The sequence below is a fragment of the Elephantulus edwardii genome, unplaced genomic scaffold (genome assembly GCF_000299155.1).
Source record: "Elephantulus edwardii isolate Elephantulus edwardi_28Jun2011 unplaced genomic scaffold, EleEdw1.0 scaffold00079, whole genome shotgun sequence".
Lineage (NCBI taxonomy): Eukaryota > Metazoa > Chordata > Mammalia > Macroscelidea > Macroscelididae > Elephantulus > Elephantulus edwardii.
Window position 1 is genome coordinate 2431155 of NW_006399829.1, and position 12426 is coordinate 2443580.

At 44.4% G+C, this 12426-nt stretch overlaps 1 protein-coding gene across 1 annotated transcript in view; it reads left to right on the forward strand.

Moving 5' to 3' along the window:
- EGFLAM (EGF-like, fibronectin type III and laminin G domains) overlaps positions 1 to 12426 on the forward strand; it is a 195487-nt gene that overhangs the window by 166318 nt on the left and 16743 nt on the right. Inside the window, exons 18-19 of the mRNA XM_006889542.1 lie at positions 7320 to 7398; positions 11581 to 11724. Of these exons, the coding sequence (XP_006889604.1) occupies positions 7320 to 7398; positions 11581 to 11724 (223 nt within the window). The remainder of the gene's footprint in view (positions 1 to 7319; positions 7399 to 11580; positions 11725 to 12426) is intronic.

Below are 12426 nucleotides of genomic sequence, written 5' to 3' on the forward strand. Positions count from 1 at the left end.
CTTACTGGGCCAGCAGAGCTCCCCGTCAGCTGGGTCACGCCTGTTCCAACTCCGGACAGGCCCACATGTGGCAGGACAACTGCGCCAGAGATTTTCGAGGCAGTGACCTCTCAAGATCACCAGGCCGTCTTCAGTTTCTTCTCCGTGGGTTCCCACTACCAACTTTTGGCTCATAGTCAAGAGCTTAGCAATTTGTGATACCTAGGAACTTTTTGAGCAAATGTTATTATTGTTGTTGTTGTTGTTAGGTGCCAGCGAGTCACGTACGACTCATAGGGACCTGTGAACAAAAGATATGAACGCTGTTCTATCCTACACCATCCTCACACTTCCTGACACACAAGAGCCCATTGCAGCAGTCATCATTTCAGTCTACCTGGTTGAGGGTCTTCCTCTGCTTCACCGACCCTCCACCCTTCCCAGCATATACCCTTCTCCAAAGAGTAGCCCCTCCTAGCAACATGTCCAAAGTACTTGAGGTGAGGTCTCATCATTCTTACCTCCAAAGAGCACTCTGGCTGCGTCCTCTCCAAGACCTACATATCTGTTCATTCTCTTGGCCATACATGGGATGTTCAGTGCTCTTCTCCAGCACCACAGCTCAAAGGTGTCAATTCTGCTGTCATCATTATTCATTATCCAACTCTCAGATGCTGTCATTGGAAAGATTATGGCCTGAATCAGATACACATTAGTCCTCAAACTGACATCATTACTCCTTAATAATTTGGAGAACTTCCTAACTACAGATTTTCCCAGTGTAATGTGTGTCTTTATTAATGTGCCTCTTTATTTTCTGACTGCTAGTACCAAGGGTAGTGTTTGAGCAAATAGAAACCCCTCTTTTTAAAAAAAACAAAACGAAAATCCCACCATAAAACATCAGCATACACAAATGCAAATTAACAAGATATAAAAGTTGCTTATTACACAAGATTTCTTAGGATGATAAATCATGAAGTAGTTAAAAATGTTGGCTTTTTAACGTAGATTTGGTGCTCTAGGTAGTTGAGGGATTGGTAAAAATCTAAGTTGAAATCAGTTCACAGTAGACCCTGCAGAGGGTTTTCTGAGGCAAAGATGATAAAGCTTCATCTCACATAGCTTGAGAATATTGTTCAGAAAGGCTATTCCTTGGAGAACATTTCCATCATATTTGGAAAGGTGGTTGTCAAAAGAAAGGAAGACCCTCAACCAGGTGGGTTGCCATGGTGACTATGGCGACGGGCTTGAGTGTGTCAGAGACTGTGAGGACAGCACAGTATAGGACAGTGTTCCGATTGCTTGTTCATAGGCTCACTATGGGTCATCCTAGACTCAACGGCACCTAACCACAACAAACCACGTGCGAGGAGCTTGCCCACCTTTCTCCCCCGGAGTAGCTGGTAGATTTAAACCACCAGAGGGGCACCACTGTTGAGTCAGCAGAGTCTGTCCTTATGGACTATGCCACCAGAGTGCTCTCCAGGGCTGGTGGAATAGAAAAAGTCAGTGTTTTTCCTTTTTGGCTACAGGTTTATCTTAAAGTAATAAAAAATAATATTACATGGTTACTTGCAGGGTTTCAGGTGGAATTTCCTTTATTTGTAAATACTAGTCTGCTGTAAGGGACCTCTCTCGAGTACGGAAGAGTAACAACATCAGTTTAAAGACTAAGGTGCACCTGATCCAGTCCATGGTCGCTGCAATTACTTGCTATGCATCAGAGAACTGGACAGTAACTAAGGACGATAGGTGGTGAACCAATGCCTTTGAATTGTGTCACTGGAGAAGAGTGTTAAACATACTGTGGACTGCCAGGAGAACAAACAGGTCAGTCCTGGAGAGGGTGAAACCAAGCTGATTCCTGGAGGCAAGAACTTGAAGCCCCATCTCACATATTTTGGGCATGCACCCAGGAGAAACCAGACCTTGGAGAAGGACATCATGCTTGGAAGGCTGGAGGGACAGCCCAGGAGAGGGAGACCCTGGATGAGATGAATTGACTCAGTGACTGGAGAAATGGATTTAGGTCTGTCAGAGACAATGAGATTGACTGAGGATAAGGTAGGGTTCAGAGCTAATGTTGCAGGTGACTCGATGGCTCATAACCACAAGAATATTGAGTAGTTTTTCACCTTTTGCATTAATGTAATGAAGGATTATAAAATAATTCTATTCAGTGCTAAATTAACGTACTAAATAATTCCATGTCAAGAAAAGTCCTCCACCAGCGTGCTCCCCATGACTTAGTAAAAGTCTCACTTGGGAGAGGTTTTTCAGGGATGGGTGGCTAACCAGCAAGCATGGAGTTGGGAGGAATTCAACAGGGGAAAACTAGCAGACAACCTCACTCCCTGCCCTGGTGCCCATTTTCCCTAATGTCCTGTGATCCCAGAAGAACCAGACCCTTTCCACTGTTTCTGGAATTCATGCTGGGAAATGCAAGTCCCTCCAGTGGGAAGGTTTCTTTGCCTGGACTGACAGACATGGAGCCTGATACTCACTGGGGTGTTTTCTTCATGTCACCAGATGACACTAGCTCTTTGATATAAAAGGGGGAAGACAAAGGGAAGCCACAGACTAGGAAAAAATGTTTGGTAATGACATGTCAGACAAGGGACTTATATCTAGAATTTATAAAATACTCGAGCACCACAACAAGATAAAGGTAAATAACCCAATTGAAAAATGGGCACAGGATATGAACAGACACTTCACCAAAGAAGACACTCAGATGGCCATCAAACACATGAAGAAATGTTAAAAATCCCTAGCTCTAAGAGAGATGCAAATCACAATAACTATGAGAGATCATCTCACCCCAGTAAGAATAGCAAAATTTAACAAAACAGCAAACAGCAAATGCTGGCGAGGTTGCAGAGAAACTGGAACACTTATTCACTGGTGGTAAGAGTGTAAAATGGTGCAACCACTATGGAAGGCTGTATGGCGCTTTCTCAAAAAGTTGCAAATAGAAATACCATTTGACCCATCAATTCCACTACTGGGAATTGATCCTAAAGAAACCATAACCACCACCTAAGCAGATATATGCATACACATGTTTATCACGACTTTGTTCATAATAGCAAATAGTTGAAAACAACCCAAATGCCCATCAACAAATGAATGGATAGAGAAGCTGTGGTATAATTCACACAATGGAATACTCCACTGCATTGAAAAATAAGGAACTCATGAAATATTATGCAAAATGGGTGATTCTGGAGGACATTATGCTGAGTGAAATATCTCAGTCACAAAAGGACAAATATTGATTGCATAGGGTCATTGTTGTAAAACAGGACTGACATCGGGGTTGAGGGAAGACAGAGAAGGAGGGGAGGAATGATGTATACTGCATTGAAACAGATATGCTTAAAAGGCATATATGATTGAGTATTATTGTCATGAAAGGAGTCCAGAATGAAGGCTGCACAGTGGAGTGGACTTGAGGGGAGGGATTGCATAACAATGAAAGAGTTTTTATTTTACTTTTCAAGGAGAAGAGTGAATTGGGGGCGGGGGCAGGGCGAAAAGTGCAACAATGAATTAATGGAAATCCAAAGTCTCTGTAAACTTTCATTAAAATTAATTAAAAAGAAAAAGGCAGGGGGAAGGGAAGCGACAATAAAAATACATCCTATCAGTTAGGATCTTACCACAGAGAAAAGATATGGTAGAAAAAGAAATAAGTATAAAGGGATAGGTGATGATATAACCATATTGCAGTATTTAAGCAAACCACAGTGCCACCAGAAGAGTGCTAGGTGGTTACTTTCAATGTTTTCAGGCAGAATTTATTCGTAAATTCTAGCTATATTGAATTTCTTTGGGGGTTTTTTGCATCCAGTGATGAACTACAAAATAACCAGGTCAGTTTGAATATTGGTGGCATGATATGTAAGGACATGCACTGCTCACCCAACGGTGACACATTTGGTTGCATGCTCCGGCCACTTGGGGGGAAAATGGGCAGTGTCCACCTATGTGGTTTCCAGCCTCTGAAAACCTGCTGGAGGGTCAACTATAAGTCGGTTCCAACTCTACAACAGCGAGTGTTTTGATTGGAGTTTTGCGATCAATCATTGAGTCGATTTGGAACTAATTCATAGCAGAACTTCCAGGGGTTTTCAGAGGCTGTAAATCACACCGGAGGAGATTGCCTCTCTCCTCAGAGCAGCTGGTGGATTTGAACTACAAGAGAGGGATGGCCTTCTTTTTAGCTGAGCAGCTCTCTGTGGAGGGACGTGTTTACCTCTCTGGAGAGAAAGGAAGCCTTAGGCTGGCTTAGCCTTCTGTTTCCCACGCAGCCTAGAGCCAGGGAAGTAATCATCTTGGATAAGGTAAGTGACTCTTTAGTGAAGAACAGTTTGTCCGGGACTGTGGATTGTAAACTCAAGGTTGGGGAGCCTCACTAGTGTCAGACGGCTTGTATACACATCTCCCCCTCGCCTTCCTGACTTCCCACACATACCCCCACTGTGGAGCTGGTACCAGAGAGGCGAGGTAGGAGCCCTGGGAGAGTTTTCTAGCCACCCCTGTTAGAATGGAAAGTCACATTCCATGAGAGGACACGCTGGGCCAGAACTGGCCTGGCTTTGTGAGGGAACAAGGCCAGTGTCAAGTGAGCAGCTTGAACCAGGGTGATTGGTGTCTGACAATGACTGTGAAATTGTGTCTCTCCCCGTTCTGTTTCATGCTGGCACTGAGCAGAGTGTGGGAACTACTGTCTCAATAGTAAGTACAGTATGTCCTCTGAGAGTTGAGGAGAGTGCTCTGGGCCCAGGCCAGGGCCTGCCAGGACAGGCCGGGCAGCGCAGGGCAGGGGGAGCCGGGTGGGTGGGGGGCAGTGAGTGGACCCTCCCTTCCAGCCCCTCCTCAGCCTCATCTCCCAGCAGGACCGGGGGCGGGGGGGGGGGCTCCTTCTGGAGCTCCAGGCTGGACAGGCAGCTGCATGGGCTCAGACCCCTCCTGAGGTGCCTGCACAGAGGACGTCCTGGCCATTTCAGGAAGTTCAGTGGAGCCATGGCTGTTGGCCACAGGCCCATGCTCACGGCTGCCCGCAGCAGGGATGGGCCTGGCTGTGCCTCTAACCCTGGGGGTGAGCCAAGCCCAGGAGGGCATCATTGGCTGTGCTTGGCTCTGAGGAGGACGCCTACTCAGTTTGGATTCTGCCTCTCTTCCGTCTTCTCTCAGTCCTTGTGTCCTGAAACCAGGCCACCCCCTCAGCCAAGCACTCCCCTTCCTTGGTGCTTCATTGCTGTAGATGCCATCAAGTCAGCCCTAACTCAGTGACCCAAGGTGACACCTCGGTGACACACGCCCTGTCCTGAACAGTCACCATCCTCACAGGGGTCGCTATGCCCATGGCCACAGTCATCTTTCCCCTCTTTCATTTCTAGTCCTTGTTTGTATGGTTTTTATTTACTTTTTGTTTTCATTCGTACGTTTGTTTCGTTATTCTTCTTGTTGCTCTTATTGTTGGACTAGACCTCGTTCTTCATCGTAGCCTCTTCCCTTCTCGTTCTCCCTCCTCCCGTCCTCCATTTCTCCTCTCATCCTGCTAATGTTTTACAGGCTTCTTTCTTTCCCCACCTTTCTCTGATTCTCCATCTCTTCTTGGCATTCCCTGCTCTCGTTTCCTTGCTGCAGGCCTTGACGGTTCAGGGATTAATATGTTTGATTGTTACCCCAAAAGGCCAGTGGTTAGAATCCACTGCCAATGGTTTGGATACCCCACCCTGTGGGAGAGAAGTGCAGCGCCCTGCTTCTGTGAGGCTTTACAACCTTGGAAACCTTGTAGGGTGGCTTTACTCTATCGAACCGGGGGTCACTGTGAGTCAAAATCCACCCAGGAGTAGTGGGTTTCGTTTCCTTGTCAGCAGATGGCTCCTTAGCTACATGACTTCCCTTTCTGTTCACATCTCTGCCTCCCTGGTATTTTCTTTGCTCCTTCTCTTGTCCAGCTTCCTCACTCTTTCCCCCCTTTTCAGACTCAGCCTCTTCTCCCCTCATCCCCTATCATTTTGCATCATTCTCTATTTCCTTCTCTCTACTCCCCTGCCTCCTTCTGTGGAAGGGATGGTGGTGGTAGTGGTACAGTCAGGATCTTAAGATGCAAGGAACTGCCATCCGTGTCCCTGTGGATCCTGAGGGACTTGCCTCTGTCCAGGACTGTGCTGCTCCACAAGTCATTTCTTGGGTTGTTATCCCAGAAGTTACTCTGTAAGATTGTCCTTCTCTTCTTCTGCCTTCCTTTAAGATGTTCAGAGCGTGTTGTGGGTGACTCGACAACATAGGAACTTGGCCTTGGGGCTTGAGTCCATGGGTTTCCTGTGCTCTCTTTAGTAGAAGCCTTCCAACCTTCTCCTAATTTGTGGCACAGCTAATTAACCCGTGCCTTTCTGGGCGAAACTGCAAAGGGACTGTCTTTCTGGAAAGTTAAAAATGAGTCGGGAGCCATTAAAGGAAAATTAGGATGATTCATAGGGAACTCTGGTAGCCTAGTGAGTAAGGCATTGCACTGACAACCCAAATATGGGTGATTTGAATCCACCAGCTTAAAGATGGTCAATCTTCTCTCATGCAATGTACATCTTTTGAAAACGTGCTGGAGGGTCAACTAGGAGTCAGTTCTGACTCAACAGCGCTGAGTTAAATTCAGTCTGCTTCATGGTTTCTGGCTCTCCTATCTGTGTTGTCTTCGTGATTTCTATGCCTCTTCTCCCTCTTTTGTAAAACAGGAATAGCCACTCCTCTTTCATTGCATGTTCCCTATGCCTTTGCAAGATTGAAGGGAAGAGCTTATTAAATATGACAGGAGATGGGGATCTGTAGAAGCAAGAGCTTGAGTTTCAGTGTCACACTTCACAGATTATCTGGAGGCCATGCTTGGAGAGGCCTCAAGGCAGATCGATGTCAAGGAAAGTGGGCTGGCTGCTTTCGCTTGCTCTCCCTTTGTTCTCTTGCTCTGTCTTCCTTGGAGAACATGACGGACGGGCCCCAGATGGTCCCCACATGCCCCAAGACCAGTGCTTTGGCTTCCAAGAATAATTGAGTGCAGTTCAAGTTTCAGCAGATTGCAAGGGCTTCCCAGTAGCACTGAGGCCATTATGGAGTGAACCACCAGCCCCCAGAAGGGAACAACAGGGGGCAACAGCTCTAATCTTGCAGGCTGAGAAGCTCTGAACTGGCCAAGCAGAAGGAGCTGACAAGTTGTGAAATCCCCTGGTCCCCATGACCTGGCTTTCTCTGTGTTTTCCTGCCACGTGGTTGAGTCCTGGGGTCGGAAAGAGTCACAAACCCTGTAACTTCCCTTCTGTGTTCTGTCCCAGCCATCACTGAAGCCATTGAGATTCCGCAGTTCATGGGCCGAAGTTACCTGATATACGACAACCCGGACATCCTCAAGAGGTAATGAGCTTCCCAAGGCACCTTCCTTATCTCCCTAGAGGGGAATTTTCATGGATTTATTTTCTTTATTTTTATGTGCCAGAAGATGTAAAAGATTAGTCACTAATCCAGGGATGGAGAGAATAATCATGCAAAATAAATATAGAAACTATATTAAAACAAAAACAAACCTAACTTGAAAAGTACAGCCTTCCAAGCAGCAGTGTTGCAAACCATCACAGCTCTTTTTAGCTAAAGATCTGGGAGGGGGGTACAACCACCAAGAGCTTTCTGAGGTGTAAACTTAGGAAGAACCATGAACTTGACCCACATGAAGGCAAGGCAAGGAGCAGGATTTGCTGGACAAGACAGGTGGTTTCATATTGTCCTGTGGTCAGTCTGCAGTTCTGCCTGGGGCCAACACAAGGGTAAACATGGTCCCCAAATGAATATACCCCACTGGACCTTTACCGAGAAGCCAATTTATTGGTTGTAGTTTGGGTAAAAGTCTACAAAGTATAAATTAATTTTACATTCAACAGTTTATACACATTTGTTTTTGCAATTCCTGCTATGTGACTTCTCCTCCCTCCTCTCTATGTGCCCTGTATCTTCCTCCCCTTTTCCTGTTCCTTCCCACCTCCTCGGCTTTGCTTTGGGAAGAATGTTGCCCTCTTGGTCTCCCATGATTAATTGTTCAAAGAAGTAAGTTTCTTCTGGGTCTTCCTGTTCCCCTTACAAGCCCATGGGCTATTTGGCCAAAGGTGTTTCTCTGGAGTTGGGCTCAGTCAGGTTTGAAGGTTGTCTTAGGGTCATTGGCTCAGTTGTTTCACCAGTCTCTACCAGACCAGTTAGTTGGTCTTTCTTTTGATGTTGAATGGACAGTCCCCTCCTGTTGCAATATGTAGCCTCAGACGTTTGTTTCCCCAATTAACTGATTTCATCTCCTTGTCAAAAAACAGTTGACCATAGGTCAAGCTGATTTCTGGGTTCTCAGTTCTATTCTGTTGATCTATGTGTCTGTCACTGTACCAGTACCACACTGTCTTGACCACCATGGCTGTGTAATAGAATTTGAGATCAGGGAATGAGATGCCTCCTACCTGGTTTCTCTTTTTCAGGAGTGCTTTGCTTATTCAAGGTCTCTTTCCATTCCAGATGAATTTTAAAAATGCCTTTCCATCTCATTGAAGAATGGAATTGGTATTTTTATTGGGATTGCACTGAACTTGTAGATTCCCTTTGGTAGAATTTTCATTTTCACAATATTCAGTCTTCATGTCCATGAGCATGGTATAGTCTTCCATTTCTCCAGGTCTCTTTTTGTTTCTTACAGTAATTTTTTAAAATTTTCTTTGAGTAAGTCTTTTGTGTTTCTAGTTAAATTTACTCCTAAGTATTTAATCTTGTGATTAGCTATTGTGAAGGGCATTGTTTTTCTTAGCTTCAGTTCTGTATTCTCTTGTCACTGTAGAGAAATCCAATTGGTATGTTGATCTTGTATCCTTCCACTTTGCTGAATTGGTCAACTATGTCTAGTAGTTTTTTTGTTGAGTCTTTACAGTTTTCTAAGTATGCTATCATATTATCTGCATATAAAGATCATTTTACCTCCTTTTTGCAAAATTGGATACCCCTTATTTCCTTCTCTTGTCTTACTGCTATCGCTAAGACTTCCAATACTATATTGAATAGGAGAGGTGATAGTGGACATCCTTGCCTAGTTCCTGTTTTCAAAAGGAATGCCTTTAATCTCTGTCCTTTGAGAATGATGTTGTCTCTTGGGTTTGCGTATGTACTTTTTACTATGTTGAGAAAATCCCCCTGTATTCCTATTTTGTGGAGTATTTTAATCAGGAAAGTGTGTTGTATTTTGTCAAAGGCCTCTTCTGTATCAATAGGATCATGTGGTTCTTGTTCTTTGCTTTGTTAATGTGATGAATTACATTGATTGTTTTTCTTATGCTGAACCATCCTTGCATACCTGTATGAATCCCACTTGGTCATGGTGACTTATTTTTTTGGATGTACTGTTAGATTCTATTGGCTAGAATTTTATTGAGGATCTTTACATCTATGTTCATGAGGGATAATGACTTATGTGTTTGAATTTTTTACAAGGAACAAAAAGTGGTTACAAGAAATGGCCCTGAGGCACTCTATGTCCCTGGTAACTCCACAAGCACACTAGTTGCTTAATTTCTCTAATCCAGGTTGTGTTTTTATGTATGGTTCTGACAAGGGGCCAGGACAAATGTATTTCCAGATAGAAAGTGGTCTTCCTTCTTCACATTACCCCCTCTCCCCAAAGATAGAAATGTATCAAATTACCAGCAGGCAGTAACTGTGTGAATGAGGGTCAAGTCTCAGTGCTGGTGTTCGGTGAGAGGTTACCAGATGTTTTGGGGAGATGAGAGGGTCAAGATGGGAGTAGAGGGTGTGAGGCTATATAATAGAGCCACTCCACTGGTACTTGTGCTTGTGGGAGGAGAGTGAGGGAGGTGTGTGTGTGTGTGTGTGTGTGTGTGTGAGAGAAAAGTGCAAGTCAAGTCCAAAGTATATTTTACTCTAATGCAAGTTACAGAAAACTCAGCCCAAAATGTATTAAATGTGAAGTGTATTTGTTATTTTGTATAAGAAAGAGTCCAAAGTTAGATTGATTACTGGCTTCATTAATCCAGTGAATCTACCTTATGGCCTAGTGGCAAGAATTTGTGCTACAATCCTGAGAGCATGTGGTTCGAATCTGCCAGCTGCTTCACAGCAGAAGGATAGGCAATCTCCTCCCGTGCAATTAACTGCCTCTTAAAACCCGCTGGGCCATCAGCTATGGGTCAGTTCTGACTCTACGGTACTTAACAACAACATACTCTTCAGAGGCCACACCCATTATGATATAAGACCCAATAAGATGGTTATTTATGAAACAGTTGCTATTGAGTCAATTACAACTCATAGCAAACCCCTCTATTTCAGAGTATGACTTCTCTGAAACAGAGTTTTCAATAGCTGTAATGCTTCAAAAGTACATTACGAGGTCAATCTGCCAGCACAACTTGAGAAATGCCAAGGGAGTTCTCTTTTTAGTCTACAACTCCAGTTCTTTACATAATCTGTTATAATACTTTGCTCTGTCTTCCTGATTTGCTCTTTTAAATCTTCTGTTTGTATCTTTTAGTCTGCATTTCCTCCCTTTGTTTTGGCTTCTTGTACAATTTTGAGAGTGTTTTCTATCATCAGATTTGGTCTTTTCTTGCTCTTCCATCTCTATACTTTCTTAGTGACAGAAATCAGGCTGGACATAGAATGGCTGAATTTTGTATGTACAATGATTTATTCATCACAAATATCTTTTATTAAAAAATGAAACAGAAAGCACACATGGACTTCACTTGATGGACTGCATAGATACATCTGTGGAAAGAGTTGTTGGAGAAGCTCCACAGCAGCAGTCAAAACCAGGCCAGGTGCTGACTGTGGAACAAACCATCAATTGTTCTTGTGCAAGTTCAAATTGAAGTTTAAGTAAATTAAAACAAGTCTGCAAGAACCAAATACAAGTTTGAGTCTATCTTTTTGTGAAGTAGACAAACTGCTTTCAGTAACAACAAAGGGTTTGAGCCCAGCAGAGATGATGAGGATGGTGCAGGCATGGGCAGTGTTTGTTCAGTTGCATATAATGTTGTTAGAAGGCAGAACTGACTCACCAGCCCCTAAAACAACTGTTGGAGAGTGAGGAGCAGTTTTCCAAGGACCAATTGAATGGTAAGACAGGAGAGAGAAAAGACTGGGTGGCTATGGGGGTTATAGCCTCAAAAGGCTTCAGTGTATTCAGGGAGGACGACATTGCTGCAGAGGGAGCTAACCAGACTCTCAGACCCAGGGCAGGACTCAGAGCAGAGATGCCCTTTCTAATCCTTTCACATTCACGCCAAAACCAAGCTCACTGTCATTGAATCAGTTCCAACTCTCAGCACCCCTCCATCAGGTTTCTGACACTGTAAGTCTTCTAGAAGGAGACTGTATATCGTTCCTCTGATGAGCAACTGGTGAGTCAGAACTGACATTTCAGTTAGCAGTGCACATGTAACAACCCAGGGCCAGAGTCTGCTGACCCCTCGCTGCTCATGGCTGGCTGACACTGGGACTGTAGATGGCACTGGGAACTGGTTAATCCAGTGGATTCTTTTTCATTTGCTTCAGGATGTCTGGATCAAGATCAAATGTGTTCATGAGGTTCAAGACGACTGCCAAGGATGGCCTGCTGCTGTGGAGGGGAGACAGCCCCATGCGGCCCAACAGTGACTTCCTTTCCCTGGGCCTTCGGGATGGAGCTCTGGTGTTCAGGTAACTCGATCTCTGGCTGCTTTCAGCTTCACTTTCAAGTTTTTCAGATAGTGCAGATCATACCACTGGCTGTGATTCACCTGGATTCCCAAGGGATAAAACTCACTATCAGCCCAAGGCTGGTTCCCATGAGGTGGGTACCAGACATAGTTCCTCTCTCCAGCTTCCTCCCCCATGGCAGTCCACTTTCCTACGGGGTTCAGTAATTTATTGCAATAGCCACACAGAATGTACAACATACTGAGAGTTATATGGTTTATTAGGCAAATACTGGGCTGCTACTTGGGATCTACTTGAGAGTAAAATGATAAAACTCAGGGACAAGAGAGTTCTTCAATCAAGACCACTTTCTAGCATTAGTGACCATGGCAGGAACATGGAAACAGCCTAAATGTCTAACCATAACCAATTATAGCACATTCACATGACGGAATACTACATAGCACTCAGGAGCAATGATTTTGTAAATCACTGCCTAAATTGGGAGAGACTGGAGAACATTATGCTAAGTGAACTAACTCAGTCCCGTAAGGACAAATACTGTGTAAGAAGACCATTGCTGTAGAACATGTATGAGGATCCAATGGGGGAAGGGAGGAACAGAGTGGTGAGGATGGACTGGGGAGAGTTTGTTAATCATAGGGTTGCACAATTTTATGGGTGTAGGGAAGGGTAGATAAAGGAAATGGGAAAGATACGATG